At 43.2% G+C, this 26,327-nt stretch overlaps 1 protein-coding gene across 1 annotated transcript in view; it reads left to right on the forward strand.

The window, feature by feature from the left end:
- LOC135198613 (transcription activator BRG1-like) overlaps window positions 1–26,327 on the forward strand; it is a 264,106-nt gene that overhangs the window by 161,834 nt on the left and 75,945 nt on the right. Inside the window, 3 exon segments of the mRNA XM_064226363.1 lie at window positions 815–988; window positions 21,276–21,389; window positions 22,060–22,295. Of these exon segments, the coding sequence (XP_064082433.1) occupies window positions 815–988; window positions 21,276–21,389; window positions 22,060–22,295 (524 nt within the window).

The following is a 26,327-nucleotide window of genomic DNA, read 5'->3' on the forward strand; positions in this document are numbered from 1 at the left end:
ACATTTTTACATTCCAATAATAACTCTGGGGTCATAAAACAATTGGAAGAATAAATAAGTGATTATCTACTTAATAAATAAAACCTTCAGTTGACAGTATTTTAATTCATTAAAAAATGCAGGATACTACCCAAAGAATAGTTCAAGTCCTTGATAACTTTGGCTTTCTTTATATTTATATTTCCTCCTTTGTCATTTCCTACCATATCTGCATTGTAAATGGCATATAGTAGTGACAAGAAGCCTGTTTTGTCTTTCCATGTCATTGCTGTAACTTTTGAAATTTTCTCTTAAACTGAAAATAAATATTTACTCTTATTTTCATCTAAGTTCATTAGATTTGTGTAATTATCATTACTTGTTTTTTCATCTCTTTTCTTGATTGTGGATGATAATGAAATGGTAAAGATAAGAATGTATTTGGCAAGTGCTTGATGTAATTAACACTTGAGCACTGTCCTAAAAATGAACAAGACACAGCACCAGCATTAAGAAAAATACGCACTAGACACCCATTAATGGGAGAGGGGATAGAAAATGGGAATGCATCAAAGAGCGACCAAATGTTTTTAGGGTAATTTAGGGACATTTTAGGGATATTTTAGGGATATTTTAGGGTAATTAACAAGCATTCTTGCGAATATAAAACAAAAATACGTTTTGGTATATTAGATAAGAGAACATAACTCAGACGTATTCTTATTTACTTGCATGTGTGTCTGTATATTTAGTGAATTTATGTTTGACCTGATGGCAACTCTTGTTATAGCATAGTACTTCTGTATCTGATAACCTAATTTTGTTTCTTTGACAGACCCTGAACACTTTCTACAATGCGCCACATCGTCTCCTCTTAACTGGTACACCTCTCCAAAATAAACTACCAGAATTGTGGGCTCTTCTCAATTTCCTACTCCCATCCATATTCAAGTCCTGTTCCACTTTTGAGCAGTGGTTCAATGCTCCATTTGCCACAACAGGAGAAAAGGTGAGTTTGCTTCAAGGCAATGATAAATTCAAGAATTGTTTAACATATTTAACAGTTAATTGTTGCTTGGATTTTAGAATTGCAGGCGGCCCGCGGTTAACAGCGCAATCGCTCAGCGGTGAATCGGTTTTACGGATGTCGTCAAAAATATTCATTAAAAAAAAAGAAGTTATTTTAAGGTATTTTTACGGTACGATTTTCAGTTAACAGCGCCGCTAGTGCATTTGTCTAACGAGTTCATACATTTGCAGAAATGTCGTTCAGACCATAAAGGTTATGCAAATTATATTAAAAAATTTTATGGAGAGTTATTACATAGATATTAGGGTAAAATATATGCCTCTGACTCTGTTCTATGCCAAAAATATTGAGTTACATAAGTGCAAATTTAGCTACGGATGTGTCGATTTATAAATTTTCATGATTTTATGTTTAAAATGTGTATGAAAATGTATTACATATAGGGTATTTTTATTTCTGTGCAGAAATATGATAAAAAGGCAGCTTTTGAAACTGCCCTTCACGTTATCAAATACGATGTTTTTTCATGTTCTTTCTTGTAAGCCGCCGCCTGCCGCTCTTCCGAAAATATGGAGTTAAAAAGAGTGCAAATTTAGCAATCGATGTGTCGATTTTTTAAATGTTTATGCTTTTATGTTTAACATGTGTATGAAAATATATTACGTATAGGGTATTTTTATTTTTGTACATAAATATGATACAAATTTAGGCAGCCTTTGTAACTACGCTCCACGTTGTCAGGGGATGTTTTTTCATGTTCGTTCTTGTCTGCCACTGTTCCGAAAAGTGCATGGTGTTATTTATTAATAATGCATCTTTTCCATAAATCCTTTAAAAAGTTATACTTTACTTCACTGTATCCAATAATATTGTGTGTATTCTCATATTATTGTATTATAAAATAGTACGGCAAATCTAAGCCAGTATTCCGCGGAGCGGCTAATGTTGTGGTTTGAAATCAGCTGATGGCAAATAAGAGTTTGTTTCACCATAATTAACACAATTCTGAGCAAATTCTCTTCCTTCTAGTTAGCATAAACGAATATCTAGATACTTGACTTATATGAGACAAGGTTATTTTTCCTAATACAGCGTGTTTTTAGGTGGAAATATAAATTGAATAAGTCTCGTGAATGTGAACTACTTTTTTTTCGTTAACAGATTACGTTGACGGCATGTTTATTGCGTAAAAAAATGATGTGATTCCGTTCGCAATTCTCCTTTATATCATCGTAATATGAACTTTATGTTATTTATCTTATATTGGCGTGAAACCAACAGTAAAATGTGTTCTTTCAAGCATAGTAGTTTTGATTAAGATTATTGTATCTCAATTTTATCTACGGTTGTGTTTGATGGCATACGTTTACTGGAGTTGTATCCTTGTTACCAATGTATGATGATAGTCATTAGCAGCTTGAACAGTTTTCTCAACTTCAGTTATAACTAGGTTTAAATTTAACAGTATATTTCCCGATTGATCCTTGATCTATAATGATCTATAGCGAATAAAGAAATTACATTAAGATATCTCAGTTCTATTCTACATAACGTCATTTATAACAACTACGGTAATAGTGTACTATAGTACGATGATTGAAATACAAGCCAAATGGATGTTATCCAATTCGGTTGTAATTAAGTCTTTTCTCGTTCGGTTATTCATGGCTGTACACATCACGCAACGAGTATTAACGTTAAAACCATACTTTCATCATTCTCTTTTGCTGTTATTGAGCTTATGTAACTGGAAGATGGGATAAAGTTAGGCTATTGTAATTTGGTCTTATAAAATCGGACTTTGTTCCGACACGGCATACAAACCTTCGGTCCTTTTACAATAGGAAGGTACTAGCGGCAGCTGGATAGGTCGTAAGCTTTCGAACAAGGGGTTCGGTAGTTAACTGCTTGTCCGACAGGTGCGCGCGCACGACTGGGAGGTAAACAAATCACTTTTGCTTTCGGCCTGCTGGCGTGTAGACGTGTATCATCGCTCTCTGCCCGCTTCATCGTCGTTGCTTTCGCATGGTTGTGTTTTTCTTTTTCTATTTATCTAGTGAAACTGAATTGTAAGTACAATCATTTCATATTTATTTCCATTAAATTCAATTGTGAATTAAAGGATCTTGGTTTTTCCACGCCCTCCGATTACCCGAGTGCTGGGACTGAAGGGCGTAAGTGCGGGAATTCATTTTTCCCAGAAATGATCCTCGTATTGTGTATGCTCGGTGCCGAGGGCGGGAGAACGCTCGCTCCGAGCTTATATTTTGGTTGGAAATGTGTGAGGAAATCGTAAGTAAGTGCCCTTTTCATTTATATTTTTTTGACCTGTATGCTCGTTGCTGAGCGAATGCGCTCGGCACGAAAACTTATTCTGTATGGAAGTGGAATCGCAAGTACAGTATTCTTTTTCATTTTCATATATTTATTTTGATTGTAGCAATACTCATTTTGGTCCAGTTTCCGCTCTTACCCGGAAATTGATACTTTCCCCTTTTTATTTGAATGAAGTGAAATCGCAAGTGCAGTTCTTTTTCATTTTCATATTTTATTGAGATTGCATTATTTACTTGGATCAATGTTTCCGCTATTTCCTGGGAATTGATCCTTCCCCTTTTTATTTTGTATGAAGTGAAATCGCAAGCGCAGTATTCTTTTTCATTTTCATATTTATTTTGATTGCATCAATTCATTATGGATCAAGGTTTCCGTTCATATTCGGGAATGGATCCTTTTACCCTTGCGCTCGGTACCGAGGGCGCAAATGCGCTCGATCCGAGCCCTTATTCATTGTGAAGTGAATCGTAATGCAAGATTCTTTTTCATTTTATTCCTTTTATTATTGATTGCATCAATATTTATTTGGTTCAAGTTCCGCTCAGTCAGGGAATTGATCCTTATGCCCTTGCATTCGGGCCGAGGGCACGATTGCTCTTGGGCTCTTATTATTATTGTTGGGTACATGGGTGCTGTGCGGGGGGTGGGGAACGAGAAACCCCCCCCCCCCCCCTGCTCAGCTCCCACAGATGGCCCTTCCCCTTCGGGGGGGGAGGTTATCTGGGTTCTTCTCCTCGCCCGATCCGTCGAGCGCGGGGGAGGGCGCTCGGTGCCCGATATACAATTGTATTCGGGGTCTTCCACTCGTTCGGTGTGGGGCTCACCCCCCTGCGCGAGGGGACTTCCCCCCCACTAATCACTACTACTGTTATTTCCGCAGGTGCTACTGCCACGAGGGTGGACCTTGGTGAGGTATGGGCGTCCTTCCATTTGCAGGGCGTGCTAGTGTCCAGGGGCTGCGGTTCTATGTCTGGGCCTACTGCGGTCACCCATGGAGTGGTGACCACGCTCCAGGTGACGACGTCCCTCCTCACCTGGTGTGTACTCGCCTCACGTGGTAACAGTCTTGCCTACAGCCGCTGTGAATTGCCGTTCGCCGTACCGAGAGGGGGCGTGCCGCCGCCGCTCGTGGTTGCCGCGCTGCCGCGACCACACACCTGCCGCCGGTACCAGGATGTTGCTGGCTGCTGCTCCACTGCCTGTGTTTCCGGTGCTGCCTGCCGTACCTGCCGATTCTGGGCTGACTGTCCATGCAGTTGCTGCGCTGCTGTCCCTCCCGCCGTTGCTGCGCTGGCTGTCCCTACCGATGCTGTGCTGGCTGTGCCTGCTGTTCCTGAGATGCCCATACCTGCTGACGTCGTCCCTGTTCGTGGTGGTACTACCCCAGACTTTGGTCTGTCTGTACAGGTGCGTCCGGGCCCTGTGGCTTCGGCTACAGCAGCCCCGGCTCCGCCCTGGATAGCAGATCTTACGTCTGTCCTGAGGAAGCTGACGAAGAAGAGGAGGAAGGTGTCGTCGTCGTCGTCTTCATCTTCTTCATCGTCGTCGGCTGCCGCCTCTTCCCCTTCGACTTCTAAGGCTTCACAGCCGAGGAAGAAGAAGGTTGCCTCCTCCCTCCTAAGAAGTCTCCCTCGGGAGCTTCTCGGGACCCGTCTCACCTCGGTGGGACGGGAGGGTTCCTTCCGCTGGTCCTCCTGCTCCTTCGGGAGCGGGGCCCGTCTCTTCTTCCGCAAGGAAGAAGACTACGGGGACCGGAGGGGTACCGGCTAACACTGGTACTTCCTCGCCTGGTGTCAGTGGTTCTGCCACTGCATCAGGGTCCGTCTCGGCCTCTCGTTCGCGGGAGGTACCGAGTGTACGGTCGCCTACCAGCAACCGTGCAGCCAGGAACCAGACCTCTGAGCCCGCTCAGCGTCAGGTTCACGGCACGGGGCGGAAGACTGGTGACAGCTGCTCACGCGACTCTCACCAGACCAGCTCTCGCTCTCGCGGCGACCAGCTGGCTAACCGGGGACGTGACGGTCCACGACCGGCCACGGGCTGAGGCTGGGAAGAGGTCCCCCCGTTCGCCGGTGCCAGCCACGGGCTGGAACCTGCGGAACGTTGGACGTGCCGTGAGGACAAGCAACCGGTCTCACTGTGACAGTGGAGCCTGCAGGTCGCCTGACCGTCGCTCTCACAGAGAGCGATCGGGTACAGCAACCAGCACCAGCTCTTCTGACACTCGAGATCGGGGCCGCTGTGCTCAGTCCAGCCGTTCTCCACAGCGAGACGGTTCAACCAGGCCTGCAGCTCGATCGCCACCGCGGGTTGACGATCGCCTGCAGCCCTCCAAGCCTGCTGGTTCTGCCAGCGAGCGAGGAGGGAGCGTCAGGTCTGCCTCTCCCGTACCTTCAACCTCCTCAGGTTACACCAGGAGGAGCGAGGTATTGAGGAGTGATCGTGAGGGGTGCGCCCCTCATGATCCCACCACGACGCCCTACGTGCCAGGCACGGTTCTTGGACCGGCCAGGACGTATGCGCAAGTGGATGGAGAAGACCGAGAGGGCTGTCGCTGTTCCCCCTTCTTAGGAGGAAGGTTCTCGGAATATGCTCTTGTTCGAAGGGCTTAACGGTCCTACTCTGCAAGATGCTGTGACTTCCGAGATCCAGAGGAACTTTGCCGAGGTTATGGCGCTGATTCGTCAGCACAACGACCTCGGGGAAGGATCACCGCTCCCACCAGCAGAGCCACGTCTCGGCTTGAGTCGTTTTGGGGCCCGAGAGGGAACCCAAATTGACGGTGGGTCTGCCGCGATCGGAGCTTGCCGACTGTGTTGAACCAGGTAGTCTCTCGTCTCCGGACAAGAAGGCTCTCTCAGTTCTGGCCGGTCGAACAAGCTACTTCACCTCCTCTACTGCGACAGAGGCGTTTCTACGTGTCTTCGGACACCGTATTTAAATACCCCTTCGGTCCTCCTGAGAGGTTTCGACCTCGACGAGGACTAGAATGAGTCGGAGGACGGTATCGGCTCTCTCCTGTCAGGTGTCGATCAGCCCCACCCAGACGACGTTCACAGTGGCGGCAGACCCTTACCTACAGTATGAGTTCGTAACCCTCCTCGGGAAAACATTTTCTCCTGACGATACGTTTTCCCAGGCTCTGAGAAAACGATGGCTGCTCCTTTTCTTCTCCAACTGCTAGTTCCGCTGGGAAGGCGAGCCAGTATCCAATTCCTCCCCCATTCCCTCTCTCCTTACGGCTACGAGGGAAAGGGGAGGGATCCTACAGAGATTTCTCTGTAAGATCCCACGTTAGGGGCTGCTCTACCGGGGGGACCTTCGGGTCCTACCTGACGTAAGCCCGGTCGTTGAGGAGGGATCCTGCCCCTTTCTCGATTTCTACGGGAATCGAGAGGACCACCAGCCGATATCGTTTGACGAATTCGGTGGGGGGTTTCGCAGAGTGCTTAGAATTCTACGGAATTTCTAGCGCACTCAGTGTTTTCGAGTTTTTTACGATCTCCAAACACTTAGGCGAGACCACGGTCCAAAGTGAGCGAGAATCCCCGATAATTGTTACACGATAATCGGGAACCTCGCTTATGCTCGAATTCCTGTAATTTCTAGCATTTGGAAGAAGACTGCTGCTGAAAGAAGAGTATCTCACAGTAGGCGATTAACCTGGAATAGAGAAGAACGGACGGGAACTTCCAGTTTGGCTTGAACTATCGTCTTCAGTATTCTGTTCACCATTGAAGCTTTCCTTTGGGAAAGACTTCTCCTTCACTCTCTTGACTAGAGAACGAAGGCGGTTGATCTCCAATCCTTATTCTCATTCCTCGAGAGGAAAAGAATTTAGGATGGAGGTCGTGGTACAGAACCTACAAATATACTACGTATATTACCCTCGCGACATGATTCTTTTAACAGTTGAATTGTCCGGGGGGTAGGCGCATACCGTAGTTAACTCTACGGTTTGTGACTGAGACGAATTGTATCTTAATTGAACTGCAACTCGGGGTTGCCTGCAACCTCCCAGCAGTTATCAGTTTCGATTTTAGATACTTGGTATTGTCATGACAACACCAAATCAGCTTTTGTATTTACCAAAATCCGTTTCGTTTAATATAAATTGCTCGAGCGTATTCTTTATGCTCGATGGTTCTAGCCGAACGTATTCCTTCGTGGAATAATGGATTACCTGGCAACTCAGGATGACGAGTCACCGAGAGCTACTGCGTATTGAACTGCCTGATAGCAGCTCAGTATCAGCTAGGTCTCGGAGATGCACGGTCGGTTACGTCTCTCTCTCCCCTGGTTTGATTGACTACTGAACCGTATCTCTGCCCAACAATCATGGACTTAGGTCTCTGATTAACGGGGATTCTCGCAATAATGAAGGACCATCTACTGCTGTGACGCTCGATTTCATCGCCTTCGACATTGCGAGAATTTTCAACAGAGATATCTCTTGGACTCTTTCATCTTTCTGTTTACCGCACGGTAACAGAAGTCTGTACTAGTCTCCCGCTGCATCGCACCGCGATAATGCGAATGATTTTTGCAGACATCTGAGTTTGTCTTCAAAATATCTCGTATTCGTAGGTGTGCAATTATTCATTGCTCGCCCCGAATTAACAGATGTGTCAGAAGACATCGCCTACTCTCCGACCTGACAGCTCTACTTCCAAATGTTCAGCCCATGAGAAGCAGTTCTTCAGGCAGTATTTCCCTGTCTCTTCATTACTGAAAAGCGCTCCGCTTTTATTGCAACTACGATCCTCACCGGACAGCAATGAATAGCGGTTAGCGTTCTCAGTCTTTGTAGCACAGGTTCAGAATCTTGAGAATCCTTCTCTCGGTTCAGCTGTGAAGACGTAGGTTGCTTTTTCTGTACACCTTCGTCTTCAACGACACATAGTGTTGTTTCTCCTTAGCTGAGAATCAACTATACTATGAGATATCTTGCTATCAGGGACCTCGGTCTCTAGAAGGCAATTGACTTTCGCCTGTGGGGCACATGCCTTAAGAGAATCATCACCTCGCCTTCTGGCATCGGTGACGAACAAATTATTTGTTTATTCTCTTTGCATAACCCTTTTAAGGCGAAGGTCACGTGACTTACTCGGGCGCTTGGACAACTTGCCTCCTACCGAACGCAGTCAGTCGGCAGCTGTCAGAGCGCCCAAGTCAGTTACGAACTTCGCTGTGGACTTAGTTCGGTTGTTCCATAACAGTCTTTTCTTCGTCCTAATGGCTTGTCACAGTACCCATACCATCGACACCCACCATTGAGTGTTGGTGTCCTATCCACTACCGAGAAGAACTTCACTGCATGGGGATAGGAGAATGTGAGACACTTCGCTGCAGACGGATAGACCAGTATGGGTACATGACATCACCGAAGTCGAGAAGAGGGATAGGTCATACGACCATTCCCTTCTTTTCCTCTGAGGTAATTGCATGACTTTTCCTGCGAAGTCAAGCATCCAGGGGTTGGGGATTCGTGACGCTCGATTTCGTACCGACTTCGTAGCGAAGACTCAGAACCCTTCGGTTCCTGACGATCGGTTAGAGTCCTTCACAATCCCCTCCCTAATGGACTTCACCGCCTTCGATGCGAAGGAGATGCTGCTTTGTCCTGTGAAAGCGCGACCGCGCTTTCTGAAGAAACTCGACATCCCAGGCTGAGTGTTGAAGACTTCGTCAGCACCAAGATGACCTAGAAGTACACTCCCTCGAGTTACACAAGAACTTCTCCGTGGCGCAGGTACTGAAGGCAGGGGTCTGGTACAACCAGACCACTGGTACCTCCTTCTACCTTTTGGATATTGCCCACAGGTCCTTGGATCGTTTTCCTTGGGACCCGTGGTGGCTGCTCAACACGTTGTGTAGCTAACCCAGACCCTAGCAGGCTGAACAGCATCGAGTCCTGGTGTGACTGTAAGAATAGATAAGTGAATGAGAGAGTGACTGGCTTCTCTTCCTATCTTTTTCTCCCCCTCTACCTGTGGGTAGAGGGATACGGTCATCACCTTGCTGGATAAGGACGAGATGCCGGTGAGCTACTCGACAGAGCCCCATCCTATCCCTTTCACTAGGGATGGGAGCGAATATCCACCACTTCCTCCTACAAGGGGGGGGAAGTGGATGCCAACAAGAGACAAACCATAACTTTATGTTGCCTCTTGCAAATAGGAATTTGTTCTTGTTTGCTGGTATGAAGAGATACGCTTGCCTCTCTCTTAGTACTTGGTCCAGAGGTCTGACCATTGATCCTGCGGTGCACACCCCGATCAATCGGACAGAGGCTTGGATCCCTCCCTCGCTCTTACGACCAGGGAGGCATTCCAAGGTTGGGCGAACACCAGTCTGTTCACAAAAGACTCAGATTCCTCCCACCAAGAAGTGAGTCTTCCTATTGTAAAAGGACCGAAGGTTTGTATGCCGTGTCGGAACAAATGACAATTTGTCCAAAATTGCATTTTTCCTAACTATACAAACCTGAGGTCCTTTTACAATAGGAAGGTACTAGCGGCAGCTGGATAGGTCGTAAGCTTTCGAACAAGGGGTTCGGTAGTTAACTGCTTGTCCGACAGGCGCGCGCGCGCGACTGGGAGGTAAACAAATCACTTTTGCTTTTGGCCCAAGCAAAAACTGCAGAGTGAGGGGTGGCATGAGGTGGGACTATGTGTAAAAGGACCTCAGGTTTGTATAGTTAGGAAAAATGCAATTTTGGACAAATTGTCATATCGTAAGACGAATTATCATAACTTGAACTACAGCTACCTGTCCACTGTATAAACCTTATTATATCTTTACATACTCTAGACACCCAAAGGATTAAAGATAGGTGTTTTTTCACTTTACAGTATTTATAATGCTATAATGTACTGTATAGTACTACTGTACAGTAAATTGTATAGTACTATACTGCGTAAATATAATTTTACTTATTGCGCCATTGCGGAATTACAGTGCGTTTGACTCTTCTAGAGTTTCGAAAGAAGCTGTGCGGCTTTAAAATTGCTCAACGTCGAAAATCACTCAGCGTCGGCGGCCAGGAACGGAACCCCTGCCGCTAACCAAGTGCCGCCTGTATTTGAATATGGCTATATATTTTTACAATGATGATGATTTCAAATCTAATAACACCATAATTTTATATGAGTAACTTACAAAGTAATTACATTGCTATTATGTAGTTCCTATTTTCCACAGCAGCTTAAGATTTAAAATTTGTGGTAGCACTCTGTTTGTGCTAAAAAAGCCCAGTGTTAGACCGCTCTTTTTCCGGCTGCTCTCCGTTTTCTGATGGCACACGATGCCTCTGTGGACTCAATTAACCCTTAAACGCCGAAGCGGTAAAAAAAAAAAAAGTCTCCCGTGTGCCGGAGGTGTTTCAGAGTGAGCGCGGAAGCGGAAAAAATATTTTTTTCAAAAAATCACAGCGCGCTTAGTTTTCAAGATTAAGAGTTCATTTTTGGCTCCTTTTTTTGTCATTGGCTGAAGTTTAGTATGCAACCATCAGAAATGAAAAAAATTATCATTATCATATATAAATAATGCGATATATGATAGCGCAAAAACGAAATTTCATATATAATTGTATTCAAATCGCGCTGTGCGCGAAACGGTTAAAGGTAACAAGTTATTTTTTTTTTCTTTTTAATGTACACTAAATTGCAATCATTTTGGTATATAACACATTGTAAAACAATAAAAGCAACACAGAGAAAATATAAAAAAATAATGCATGAATTCGTAACGCGCGGACGTAAACAAATATTTTTTTCAAAAATTCACCATAAATCTAAATATTGTCCTAGAGACTTCCAATTTCTTTCAAAATGAATAAAAATGATTGAATATTACTATACTGTAAGAATATTAGCTTACAAATGCAGTTTTCGAACATATCTGAAGAGTTAAAGTTGACCGAATGTCGAATTTTTTTATATATTTTTTTTATATGCAATTATTTCGGAAATAAGAAAAGCTACAACTTTCAAATATTTTTAGTTTTATTCTACATAAAATTGCACACATTTTCATATATAAAACTATGAAATGCCTAATATGAAAGCAAATATTCCGAGAATGGAACGTACGCATTTCGGAGATTTGTGGCGGAGAATCCGCGGAAGGAAAGTTTTTTTAAAAATTCACCATAAATCTAAATATTGTGCTAGAGACTTCGAATTTGTTTCACAATGAAGATAAATGACTGAATATTACTAGACTGTAAGAGTTTGTAGCTTACAATTTGCGTTTTTTATCGACCATTTCGGCAGAGTCAAAGTTGACCGAACGTGGTTTTTTTTCTATTTATCGTGATTGATATGCAAATATTTCAAACATGAGAAAAGCTACAACCTTCAATTATTTTTTGTTGTATTCTACATGAAATTGCGCACATTTTCATATATAAAACTTTATGTAACGGCTAATTTAAAATGGTGCAAACATTACCACAATCGCACGTATGATTTTTTCGGAAGAGTTACCGCGCGGACGAAAAGAAAATGTTATTTTTTCATAAATTCACTATAAATCGAAATATTGTGCTATAGACTTCCAATTTGTTGCAAAATGTAGGTAAATGCTTGAATATTACTAGAATATAAGCGTTTTAGCTTACAGATGCGTTTTTCGACCATTTCGGTAGAGTCAAAGTTGACCGAAGGTTGAAAATTTGTCACTTATCGTTATTTACATGAAAATATTTCAAAATTGGTAAAAGCTACAACCATGGGTTGTTTTTAGTTGTATTGTGCATGAAATTGCACACATTTACATATATAAAACTTTATGTAATGGCTAATTTAAAATGGTGCAAACATTACCACAATCGCATGTATGATTTTTTTCGGAAGAGTTACCGCGCCGACGTAAGGAAAAAGTTTTTTCATAAATTCATCATAAATCGAAATATTGTGCTAGAGACTTCCAATTAGTTGCAAAATTAAGGTAAATGATTGAATATTACTAAAATATAAGAGTTTTAGCTTACAATTGCGTTTTTCGACCATTTCGGTAGAGTCAAAGTTGACCGAAGGTTGAAATTTTGGCACTTATCGTTATTTATATGAAAATATTTCAAAACTGATAAAAGCTACAATCATGAGTATTTTGTTGTTGTATTCTATGTACAAATGCGCACATTTTCATATATAATACTCCATGTAACAGCTAATTTAAAATGGTACAAAAATTATGTCAAAGTGACAAAATAATTTCCGAGATGTGTCACAGATACTTTTTAGTGCGGCAAGAAAGAAATTCGCGCTTGCGCGCCTGCGTAACGATTGTAAACAAAACAACACCTTGATTCGTGAACTCCCAGCATCCCCCAAGGCGTGTGATTCAAGAGCTTTTGGCTGGTAGGCCTAAAAGTATTTTTCCGCGAATTTTTAAAAAAACTTTTGTATGTCGACGTAAAATACGTCCAGTCGGCACCCGAGAGACAAAAAATGTTGACGTAAAATACGTCCAGTCGGCGTTTAAGGGTTAACCGACCCTTGGACAACATTTTGACCATCTTAAGAAGCGTTCTTCTACGGTTAAGAAACAATCAGACTTAGCTCTCTCTCCTATCTCATCCTCAGAAGAAGACTTAGACCAGAAGGAAGGGGGAGATCAGCTTACTCGTCTTTACTTAGTTCTTCTCCTTTTTTTGGTCCCTTCGTTGCCATGCATTTATGGTGAGTCAACCTATGGGCACTTCAGGTTGTCCGAAGATGGTACTCTCCTGCTCCCCGAAGAAAGTATTGTCGGGCATCTAGACTTGGCTGGCCAACAAGAGGGATCTTGGGAAGGCTACTTTCTGCGCTCCTTCTCGCTCGACGAAAAGGAGACACGTCTACTATGTCACCAGGGAAGCTCCCTCCTTGGGAGTGTTTGCCTCCTTGTAAGGGGACTTCTTTGGCTTGATAGATTCTTCATTAAGATCAGCATTTGCTTCCACCAAGATCTACCTTTCGTCTTCAAAGAGCACAGATGCCAGTAGTCCCTTTCGTACACAATTGTTTTGAACTTTACCGGTTTCCAGCTGGCGCTGAGTATTTATCCTAATGTTAAGACCTCAGGTTTGTAATTTATGAAAAATACAAATTAGTTACAAATTTGTCATGTTTCTTGGACTGGAAGAGGGGGGGAGGACGTTAATAAAGAAGATCGAAGACTGCTCCTCCCAACAAGACAACTTTGCCAAGGATTGGTTAGGAGTGCTGTCTTGTGCAGATAGAGAGATTCCTGCCAACTTGCAGGAACTGGCTGCTCTATTCACTTTTGGTATCCTTAAGAAGAGGGAGCTGTGGTGTTTGTTTGCCACAAAAGGAGTCACCCCCTCCCAAAGTCATCACTTCTGTTCACTCCCATGGATCATGCCAATCTTTTTCTTAGTGTTATTGTAGAATGATTTACTACCTCTTGAGCTACAGACATAGGCAACTCAAGATCTTCTTATGCAGTCCACCAGATACCCAAGACAGTTGGATTGTGCTCCTGCAGTCTCTGCTAGTACCAGTGTGATCTCCCTTACAGCAACAACCCTTTCAAGGTGGTAGAGCCAAATTTCAGTCCCAACCTCATACTAACTTGAAGTCAGTACCCCTATAAAGAAATCCTCCATCAGTCCCTCCTCTAGCAAGTGAGGATCAGGTCCTCTGTGCTCTGGTAGGAGCCAGGTTTCTTTATTTCTGGAGGAAATGGGAAGCAAGAAAGGCAGAACCATGCGTAATAGAAGATCTCAGAGTGAGGTACGTATTCCATCCTGTTCAACGCAGAACCCCCCTTGACATCAACACCCATCAGCTGACGGCCTACTCACTAGGCTCAGAAGTTTTCAACCCTGTTAGAGGGGGTGACTTCTCTGCTCCAGCAAAAGACTATAGAGCTAGTGGAAGGCGTAAACTCGAAGGGGTTTTAAAACTTCTTTTTGCTGTCCCCAAGTCGGGGTTTTGGAGACCTATCCTTGACCTAAGTGCCCTGAATTTCTTCATGGAGACTACAAAATTCAAGATGGAAACAAACCAGTCAGTTCTGTCCTCCATCCAGCAAAGGGATTGGATGGTGACAATCGACATGGTGGACCCCTATTTTCATATTCCAGTTTATCCAGGATCAAGGAAGTACCTAAGGTTTGTGTTCCAGGGCACGCAGGATCTTTCAATTTCGGGCCTTATGCTTCGGCCTCTCCACAGCACCACAGATCTTCCCTGGGTTCTCACCCCCTTAGTGAATGGCTTCATCTGACATGCATAAATATTTGCCTGTATCTTGATGACAATTTACAAAAGACAATTCTACTGGCAAGGATTTGGTTTTGGTCTCTTGATCAACTTTCCCAAGTCTGCTAGTCCCAAGTCAGTCGATTCTCTTATTTAGGGATGATGATAGACTCAATTTTTGGGCTTTTCTGTCCTAGAGAAAAATTCAATTCTGTCTTCAGACATATCAGAAATTCCTCACTTTCCCTCCCTGCTCAGCTAGTGAGTGGATGAGTCTCCTAGGCACCCTTTTCTCCATCAAGAAGTTCATGCCACTAGGGAGACTGCAACTGAGACCCTTGCAGTTCTTCTTAAAGGCCAGTTGGTGCAGAAAGTCCTCCCCAGATTCATTCATCTTCCCCATCACTTCTGAGACCAAGGAGGACCTTCAGTGGTGGCTCGAAGAAAGGAGGTTCACAGTGTGGAAATCATTACTTCCTCTGAACCCAGACGTAACCTTGTATAGGCAGTCCCTGCTTATCAGCGGGGTGTTAATAAGTGAAAACTGCCATTAACTGAAACTCGAAGATCTATGGTGCATCTGTTAGGTATGTTATAGTGCTATAACTCTATTATCGGCACCTCATAGCACCGATAACCAAAACTAGACCTGTTATGGCACCATAAATTGCTAGTTTTATGGCACCAGACAATCCCCATAAAACCAGATTGCCATTAACTGAGTCTGGGAATTCATCTGCAAAATTTGGAAGGGCGGAGACTTGGTCACAAGAGGAAAAGCATCTCCACATCAACATGAGAGAACTGACAGCAGTACATTTGGCCAGCATGAGAGAACTGACAGCAATGCACTTGGCCCTCAAACACTTTGCTTTGATGACATATGACAAGAATCATGGCTCACTATAACAACATAACAGCGTAGGCCTACATCACGAATCAGAGGCACACATTCGTTCTTACTTTGCCAAGCGCCCAAGGATCTCCTCATTTGGGCTCAGAACAATCACATCCAGATTATTACCTGCTTCATTCAGAGCAACTGAACATCCTTGTGGATGAGTTAAGTCGATGCAAACAGGTTCTACCGACAGAATGGACACTGAATCCTGAAGTGTGCATCGATTTGTGGAAACAGTGATGGAAGCCATCGAGAGACCTGTTTGCGATGTTAAAGTAACGCTGTCTTCTCTTGTATTGCTCTCTAGTACCAGACCTTATCGCATGGGCAACGGATGCAGTATTGCAGGACTGGTCCAACTTGGACATTTAACATTTCCCCCATTCAACATAGTGATGGAAGTCATCAACAAGTTTGTCCCACAACAACTTGACAGTGACACTCGTGGCCCCATTTTGGCCACAGAGGGAATGATTCACGGACCTTCTCACGTTGTTGGTGGACTTCCCAAGACTCCTACCACAGTGTCGAAGTCTTCTCAAGCAATCGCATTTTCACTTGATTTCATTAGGGTTTGTCCAGTCTTGCTATGACAGGCTTCAGACTGTCAGGAAATTTGTCAGAGCGAAAGGATTTTTAATAACAGCTGCGAATGCTATTGCCAGCTGTAAGCGACAATCTTCTTCCTTCTACCAGGCTAAGTGGTCAGATTTTTGCAACTGGTGCTGAAGAAATGACATCTTGTTTTCTAAAACCACTTAGCTCAGTTAGCAGACTTTATGCTTTACCTGCAGGACTGGCGACTCCCACAATAAACCGTTATAGATCCATGCTTAATTTGGTCTTTAAGCATAGAGACTGTGATCTCACAGCTAGCCAGGATATTTCTGACCTAACTAAATCATTTGACACTTGCAAACAAGATCAGGTGACTTTTGTGTCATGGAATTTAGACGTTATACTTCGTTGGGTCTCAGGGCCTCCTTTTGAGCCTCTCCACACATCGTTGCTGGTAGACTTAATGAAGAAAACACTTATAGTTACCTTGGCTACAGCCTAAAGAATTAGCAAATTACAGGATGTAGACAAGCAAGTTGGTTTCTTGGATTCTTAGCAAAGAAAGTAACCCCTTCCAATCCAATCCATGGCCCCGTTCATTCTTGATCAAGAATCTTAAGACATCATCAGATCAACAGACCAGGAGAGAACACCAAACAGAGGCAGTACCCTCCTGCTGTAGTGCTTTCAACAGGTAAGGTTACGACAATCATTTAAATGATGCTGGCAAATTTACTATGTCAAATCTTCTCTCTCTCTCTCTCTCTTCTCTTTCTCTCTCTCTCTCTCTCTCTCCCCCCCCCCCCGCCCCCCCCCCCCATGGATTCCACCTCCTGTCAGTGTGGGATTCAGCAATGTAATTTTTTTGGTAAATTACTTATATAAAAGTGACATTTTATGTAAAAGTAAGATTTATATATAGTTCTTACCAAGTAATTAAGTTTTATATATAGTTCTTACCAAGTAATTACATGATGAGAGCTCCTCACCTCCCTCTCACATGGACATAGAGCATGAAGAAATTGTTCTGTTGAGCCGTGTTGTACCTTTCTACCCTGAAAGTGGGCGGAGTTAGTAATTACCTACAACAAACATAGACTGCTACCACAAACTTGAAATCTTAAGCTGCTGAGGAAAATAAGGAATTTCAGTGGTCCCCCCGTATGCACAGGGAATGCGTATGAGACCCCCCGTGAATAGTTGGAACCCCTAGAAAAATGCTTAAAACAGTCTATTTTGTTAGTTAACCCTTAATGAATGGATTGATCCTTGGGAGTAGTAATAACAGGTTTGGGGTGGTGGACGAATTGATCCTGTAGTTAAACAATATTATGCACCATCGAATTGGAAAGAATCGGGTGGGAAAGAGGTGCCAATAATTTTATAGCCCATAAATTCACTTACGGCAACTTTTGTACTGACTTAAGATCATGGGTTTGGGTGTCTTAGGACTTCAGTAGTGCTTGTGATTTGAAGGGGGAATGTTCTGCATCTCTCACATGATGTCTTTTTGTAAATTTCCTCGTAAATATACCAAGAGGTTGCTGTTGTTTTATTGTTTTTGTCTGTTACGATGTACATCAGTTGTTTATGTAATTTTACAAAGAAAATTGCAAAGAAATGTTAGAAAAAACATGTGAAAGTAAAACAAAAATTTACGTTAACGTTTTTCAACAAATATGCTAAGAATTTGTTACTGCTTTAATTTCTTACCTGTTTTGATATTGTGTGAGCAGTAATTATAATTTTACAACATAGGGTAATTTTATTTATTAGAAAAATCATAAGTTGGTAAAATTTATGATTGTCTTGTAAAAGAGGCCCCACAAGGGGTTGTAAATAGTCATTTTCAACTTCTTGTGGAAGACGGAAAATTTTGTATAATTTTTTTTTTCACCATGTACACTTGCATCTCTTTCCATGGATGCGTTTTTTCCGTAAATTAGCTAACCTTGAAGTTTACCTGGCCTGAGGAGCTCCATATTGATATATTTACCTGTCTAGTAAGGGTTAAAACTCAAGAAAAACATTCAAAAAAATGTTAAGCCTGGTTTTTTTAATAGCTTTATCACGAAAAGTGTTTTATTATGAAATTGATAAAAAAAACCAGGAATTTGTGAATATTTCTCGTGAGTCCACGATTCCGGAGAATGCGAATACGGGGATCCACTGTGATAGCACTGTGTGTTTACTTGGTATGTATATGTAAAACCTAATTTTATTATAAAAATGTCATATTAGACCAGATAGCCTAGCTTTGTCAGTTTGATATTTCACTACTTAATACACTTAAGAGGTAAAGGATATATTACGACTGCTGTTCTCTGACAGTTGCTTTACTTTCTGATACCCATTACCAAAGGTTTGGTATCAAAAAGAAAATAATGTGAATTAGAAAGGAAATATCAAAAGCAAATTACATAATGTGCTGTACGTATACAGGCGGCCCTCGGTTAGCGGCAGGGGTTCCGTTCCTGGCCACCGACGCCAAGCGATTTTCGACGCTGAGCGATTTTAAAGCCTACGGCCGCCGCACACCTTCTTTCGAAACTCTAGACAGTCAACGGCGCTGTAATCCCACAACGGCGCAATAAGTAAAATTATATTTATGCAGTATAGTACTATAGAAATTACTGTACAGTACATGTGGGTGTCTAAACTATGTAAAGATATAATAAAGTTTATACAGTGTACAGGTAGCTGTAGTGTTCAGGTTACGATCATTAGTCTTACGATAGTTCGATTTTATGAGAGATCAATTTACAATGGTCTAACTTTATCCATCTTCTAGTTACATAAGTTCAATAACAGCAAAAGAGAATGATGAAAGTATGGTGTTAACGTTATACTCGTTGCGTGAACGTGTACAGCCATGAACAACCGAACGAGAAACTACTTTTTTTTTTTTTTTTTTTTTTTTTTCTAAGTACAACTGAACTGGATAACATGTTTGGCTTGTATTTCGATCATCGTACTACAGTGCAACATTACCGTATTTGTTATAAATGGCGTTATGTATAGAATAGAACTGAGATATCTTAATGTAATAACTTTATTCGCTATAGATCAGAGATCAATATAGATAAAGATTAATCGGGAAATATACCGTTAAATTTAAACCTAGTTATAACTGAAGCTGAGAACTGTTCAAGCTGCTAATGACTATTATCGTACATCAGCAACAAGGATAAAACTGCAGTAAACGTCTGCCATCACACACAACTGTAGATAAAATTGGGATAAAATAATTTTAATCAAAACTACTGTGCTTGAAAGAACACATTTTACTGTTGGTTTCACGCCGATATAAGATAAATAGCGTAAAGTTCGTATTACGATGATATAAAGGATTACGTATTGCGAACGGAATCACATAATTTTTTACGCAATAAACATGCCGCCAACGTAATCTGTTAACGAAAAAAAATAGTAGTTCACATTCACAACGAGACATATTCAATAAATATTTCCACCTAAAAACACGCTGTATATGGAAAAATAACTTTGTCTCATATAAGTCAAGTATATAGATATTCGTTTATGCTAACTAGAAGGAAGAGCATTCGCTCAGAATTGCGTTATGGTGAAACAGACTCGTATTCATCAGCTGATTTCAAACCACAACATTGGCCGCTCCGCGGAATACTGGCTTAAGTTTGCCGTAGTATTTTAAAATACAATAATATGAGAATACATACAATATTCTTGGATACAGTGAAATAATGTATAACTTTTTAAAGGATTTATGGAAAAGATGCGTAATTAATAAAATAACACAATGCATTTTTCGGAACTGGCGGACAAGAACGAACATGAAAAACCATCCCCTTACAACGTGGAGCCTAGTTACAAAGGCTGCCTTAATTTGTATCTTATTTCTGTACAAAAATGAAAATACCTTTACGCAATATGTTTTCATACACATTTTAAACATAAAAGCATAAACATTTGAAAAATCGACACATCGATCGCTAAATTTGCCCTTTTTTTTCTTTTAACTATATTTTCGGAAGAGCGGCAGACGGCGGCATACAAGAACGAACTTGAAAAAAAACATCGTAGTCGATAAGTTGAAGGGGAGTTTCAAAAGCTGCCTTTTTATCATATTTCTGCACAGAAATAAAAATACCCTATTCGTAGTACATTTTCATACACATTTTAAACATAAAAGCATAAACATTTATAAAATCGACACATCGATGGCTAATTTGCACTTTTTTTAAATCGACATTTTCGGAAGAGCGGCAGGCGGCGGCTTACAAGAAAGAACATGAAAAAACATCGTATTTGATAACGTGAAGGGCAATTTCAAAAGCTGCCTTTGTATCATATTTCTGTACAGAAATAAAAATGCCTTTCACGTAATACATTTTCATACACATTTTAAACAAAAGCATGAACACTTATGAATCGACACATCGTAGTCGATAACTTGAAGGGGAGTTTCAAAAGCTGCCTTTTTATCATATTTCTGCACAGAAATAAAAATACCCTATTCGTAGTACATTTTCATATACATTTTAAACTTAGAAGCATAAACATTTATAAAATAGACACATCGATCGCTAATTTGCACTTTTTTTAAATCGATATTTTCGGAAGAGCGGCAGGCGGCGGCTTACAAGAAAGAACATGAAAAAACATCGTATTTGATAACGTGAAGGGCAGTTTCAAAAGCTGCCTTTGTATCATATTTCTGTACAGAAATAATAATGCCTTTCACGTAATACATTTTCATACACATTTTAAACAAAAGCATGAATATTTATGAATCGACACATCCATAGCTAAATTTGCACTTATGTAACTCTATATTTTCGGCATAGAACAGCGTCAGAGGCATATATTTTACCCTAATACCTACGTAATAACTCTCCATAAAATTTGTTAATATAATTTGCATAACCTTTATGGTCTGAACGGCATTTCTACAGATGTATGAACTCGTTAGACAACGGCGCTAGCGGCGCTGTTAACTGAAATTTGTGCCGTAAAGATACCTTTAAAATGCCTTATTTTTTTAATGAATATTTTTGACAACCGCCGTAAAACAGATTCGCCGTTGAGTGATTGCGCCGTTAACCGCGGGCCGCCTGTATTGAAAAAACTTGTAGTATATGCCTAAGATACAAAAGCATGGTTTATGTCTTAAGTTAGGTATAAAAGAAATAAGTTTCTCAAGTAAAATGTAAAAAATTTTAAAGCTGTATTTTAAGAAATTGAATTTCGAAGGAATAATTTTTTTTTTTTGTCATAGGTGGAGCTGAATGAAGAAGAAACCATTTTGATTATCCGTCGTTTGCACAAAGTATTACGACCATTCTTGCTTCGAAGGTTGAAGAAAGAAGTAGAAGCCCAGCTACCTGAGAAGGTAGGTAGTATAGATTTTTTTCATGCGACGTTGTGTGATGGATCACAGTTAAATAAACTAGCACAGTGTTATTGTGAAAAATAGTCTTTATTTTGTTTTGTTTTTGTTTCAGTAAATTTGTAACATCCTATAAGACAGCGGAGTTTTATTTTGATTTCCTCATATATCGGTGCTTTTTCTATAGCTTTACATCTTGGTTTTCTTTATAGTTAAATGATATTGTTTTTAAATTTTAATTTCTAGTTGCACCATTAGATTTTTATAAATTATAAATTATTATCACTATAATTTATTGTGAATGATGTAAACATGAGTTTTATATTTTTATATGCATAACTTATTAAAAACCAGTTTAGATAAAAATAAATATAGCATTTATTAGTGTCACTGTCTAGCTTTTAACTGATGTTAGCTTATATGCCAAACATCCAAGCAAAGAAATATGTAAATAAAGGTTAAGAGGGCAAAAGAAGAGTAAAAATGGTATTATATTAAGCAAAAATTAAATCAAAGTAAAAGTTTATAAATTGTAAGGTCTGAGGACAAGAAAAGAGCAGAATTGTTACTGAAGAAATTATTTATAAAAGAGTGAAAGGTGAAATGAGAATAAGTGATAATGGTGATAGGTGAGGGAATTGTTATGAATACATTTCTATAATGTTATTTCCAGGTTGAATATATCATAAAATGTGAGATGTCTGGGCTTCAGCATGTACTCTACCGATCAATGCAGTCACGAGGCGTTATGCTCTGTGCTGAAGATAAGAAGGGACAAAAGAGCAACACCAAGGCCCTCATGAACACTATCATGCAGCTCAGAAAACTTTGCAACCATCCATTTATGTTCCAACACATTGAAGAGGCATACTGCAACCATGCAGGGTTCTCTGGAGGTATTGTGCAAGGGTAAGTAAAGATGTTAATGCTATGCTGGAAGCTCATATAATCATGCAGATTTGGTGATGCACTAATAGATAAGCAATACTTTTCATTCAAGCAATTATTTATATATTCTTCTGTGGATTTAATTTTAAAGTCATAAGAACCTGCCCATCTGTGTATTAAAGTAATTTGAGGTCATTTTTTTTTTTTATTTAGATGGCCCCATTTCATGTCACATGAACATTGAAACGCATATTTGTAGTTTGGGTATTGGTTATATGGTTTAGATTAAGCTGGCCTTTTGCCAGCATATGCTTTTGCCCTAAAGCATCTTAGCTTGTAAGTATGATGAGCTGTTAAAAGTTACTTCTGGCCCCAACTAATCAACCAAAACAAGATGCTACAAGAAAAGTACAAACTAAATCTGAAATAAAATAGAAATGTTTGCACAAACTAAGGGGAATTGCAAATTCCATTTAACTGGAAAAATAACTTTTATTCATATGTGGGACAGACCTTCAGTCCTAACAATAGGATAAATCTTCCAGCGCCAGCTGGAAACCAGTTAAAAACAATCAAAGATTGTAAATGCAAGGAATATGTGACAACTGCTATCAGAGGTGGGAGCATGTCAAGAGAGTGCACCTGAATCCAATGATGCATCAGTCTTTCTTTGACTGCTTTGGAGAATGGATCTCTGCTTTGCTCTCCTCCCTCAAGCTGGTTTTTTTTTTTCCTAAGCCCGTGGTTTGTTGCATTTGTTCCGATACGTAATACAAACCCTCGGTCCTTTAACAATAGGAAGGTAACTAGCGGCAGCTGGGACGGTCGTAAGCTTCGAACAAGGGGAGAACGGTAGTTAACTGCTTGTCCGATCGTGCGCGCGCCTGCGCGCCCGAGAGGTGAATAATCACTTTTGCTTTCGGCCGCGGGTGTGAAGGACGTGTTCGTCATCGCTCTCTGCCCGCATCATCGTCGTATGCTTTGTTTATATTGTGTTTACTACTAATGGTTTGTTTGACTTGAAAATGAAACTGTAAGTACACTGTTTTCATTTTCATTACTTAATTATGAACCAACATGGAGCTATCGCCGTAGATGCGGCGATTTCCTCTCTTTTCATAATTGAACCCTTGATTATGTCTCGGTGCCGACGCTCGCGCCGAGTCATGTATTTGGGCGAAAGTGTGTAATTGAAAAATGTAAGGTTTGTATGATAAAATGCAATGAAAGTGGATTCGCAATGCAATATTCTTTTCATTTTCATTTATTTATTTGCATAAAATTAATTTGGATCAATTTTCGCTCTTACCCGGGAATTGATCCTTACGATTATTTTCTGTGAAAGTGAAATCGCAAGTGCAGTATTCTGTTTCATTTTCATATATATTTTATGATAGCATCATATTATTTGGATCAAGTTTCCGTTCTTACCCGGGAATTGATCTTTTCCCCTTTAAGTTCTATGAAGTGAATCGCAAGGGCAGTATTCTGTTTCATCTTCATATTACTTTTCACTGCTGTGCGGGGGTAGGGGAAGCGAAGGTCTGCCAGGAAGTCGTCGGAAAGCTCTCCCGCGACTCCCTTGGTATCCGATTCTTCGTCTTCCTTCCTGCCCCCTGCTCAGCTTCTTCGTTGTATTTTGTATTTGGGGTCTTCCTTGCGTTCGGGGTGGGGCATGTCTCCCCCCCCGTGCGTGAGGGAACCCCTCTTACTAATCTGTCTGTGCTACCGCAGGTGCTACATCCGTGGGAGACGACCTTGGACAGGTATGGGCCACTGCGGCTGCAGGGCGTGCCTAGCATCCACGATCTGCTGCAGCGTCTAGCGAGGTCTGGGGCGGTGACCTTGGAGCGGTCTCCACTACAACCTCCACGGCCGCTTATGCTGCTTCCCCCCGCTGGTCTACACTCCCCATGCTGTGTCGGTGACGCCGTCTGCCGCTTCTAGGGCCGGTCGCCGCCGTACCAAGGAGGGGTATGCCGCCGCCGCCTGTGTTTTCTTCGTGTTGCCTGCCCCAGACTTCCGCTGTTCCAGCAGCTCGCCCCTGGACCGGCCGCCAGTACCCAGGTTCCCGCTGGCTGCCGATGATTCTACGAGGCGATGGCTGGGCCTGCCGTACCTGTCGTTGATGTGGTTCCCGCTACTGGCTTGGCTGTCCCTTCTGTGTTTACCGCTGCCGCTGTTCCTGCCGCTCCTGAGCTGGTTGCTGTTCCTGTCGCTCCTGGTTCCTGCGCCTGTCCATGCTGGTCCTGCCCATGGTGTGTCTTCCCCAGTCCCAGGTCCTTCCGGACAGGTGCAGTCGGGCCGTGTTGCTTCGGCAATAGGCCCGACTCCGGCCTGGATGGAGGACCTGACGACTGTCCTGCGTGAGCTGACGAAGAAGAGGAAGGTGTCATCTTCGTCTTCGTCTGCTGCTGCCTCTTCCCCTTCGACTTCTAACGCCCATAAGCCGAAGAAGAAGAAGGCTGCCTCCCCCCCTAAGAAGTCTCCTTCGGGAACTTCTAAGGGCCCGTCCCACCTCGGTGGGACGGGGGGGTCCTTCTGCTGGTCCTCCTGCTCCTTCGGGAGCGGGGCCCGTCTCCCCTTCCGTAAGGAAGAGATAGACGGGGACCAGAGGAGTATCGGTTAGCTCTGGTACTTCCTCGCCTGGTGCTAGCGGCGATGCCGCTACGCCAGGTTCCGGCTCGGTCTCTCGTTCGCGAGAGATCCCGAGTGTACGCTCTCCCTCGGGAGACCGTGCAGCCAAAGTTTCGGCGCCAGAGTTCGCTCGGCGCCAAGACCACGGCACGGAGCAGAAGGCTGGCGAGAACCGCTCAGGTGACTCGCCAGGCCAGCGGCCGCTCTCGCAGCGACCAGCTGGTAACCGGGGTTTTCCCCCTAAGAAGACTCCTTCGGGAACTTCGAAGGGCTCGTCACTCCGGTGTGACGGGGGGGTCTTCTGCTGGTCCTCCTGTTCCTTCGGGAACGGGGCCCGTCTCCCCTTCTGAGAAGAAGAAGAAGACGGGGACCAAGGGTGTGCTGGCTACCGCTGGTACACCCTCGCCTGGTCTTGGCAGCTCTGCTGCTAAGCCAGGCACCGGCTCGGTTTCTCGTCCGCGAGAAGTTCCGAGTGTACGGTCTCCTTCGGGTGACCGTGCAGCCAAAGTTAAGACGCCTGAGTTCGCTCAGCGTCATGACCGAGGCACGGAGCAGAAGACTGTCGAGAGCCGCTCAGGTGACTCTCGCCAGGCCAGCGGCCGCTCTCGTAGCGACCAGCCGGTACCCTCCCTGGGTGGACGTGACGGTCTCTGACCGGCCACGGGTTGAGGCTGGGAAGAGGTCCCCCAGGTCCCCTCGACCGACGGTACCAGCCTCGGCTGGTACCAGCGGTTTGACGTGCCGCGAGGACGCTCACCGGTCTCACCGCGAAAGCGAGCTCTGCAGGTCACCTGACCGCCGCTCCCACAGGGACCGGGCGGATACAGTGACCAGCAGCAGCTCGTCTGACGCACGGGACCGGGGTCGACGTGCTCAGTCGAGCCGCTCGCCACAGGTGAGCGGCACGGCCAGGCCTGCAGATCGATCCCCACCGCGGGTTGGTGATCGGCTGCAGCCCCCCACGTACGCTGGTCCTGCCAGCGAGCGGGGGGGAAGCGTCAGGTCTGTCTCTCCACTACCTTCAACTTCCTCGGGCTACACCGGGAAGAGCGAGGTAGCTAGGAGTGATCATGAGAGGTGCGCCGCTCACGATCCCGTCACGACGCCGCACGTGCCACGTATGGTCTTAGGACCAACCAGGACGTACGCGCAAGTGATTGGAGGCGACCGTCAGGGGCGGGAGGGGGTAGCGTCAGTTATGTCTCTCAGATACCTTCAACTTCCTCGGCATACGCCAGGAAGAGCGAGGTATATAGGAGTGATCGTGAGAGATGCGCCGCTCACGATCCCGTCACGACGCCGCACGTGCCAGGTATGGTCTTAGGACCAGCCAGGACGTACGCGCAAGTGATTGGAGGCAACCGTCAGGGATCTGTTGCTGATCCTTCTTCTGAAGGAGGAGGGTCTTGGGAGCTG

Source organism: Macrobrachium nipponense, chromosome 23 (genome assembly GCF_015104395.2).
Source record: "Macrobrachium nipponense isolate FS-2020 chromosome 23, ASM1510439v2, whole genome shotgun sequence".
NCBI classification, from domain to species: Eukaryota; Metazoa; Arthropoda; class Malacostraca; order Decapoda; family Palaemonidae; genus Macrobrachium; species Macrobrachium nipponense.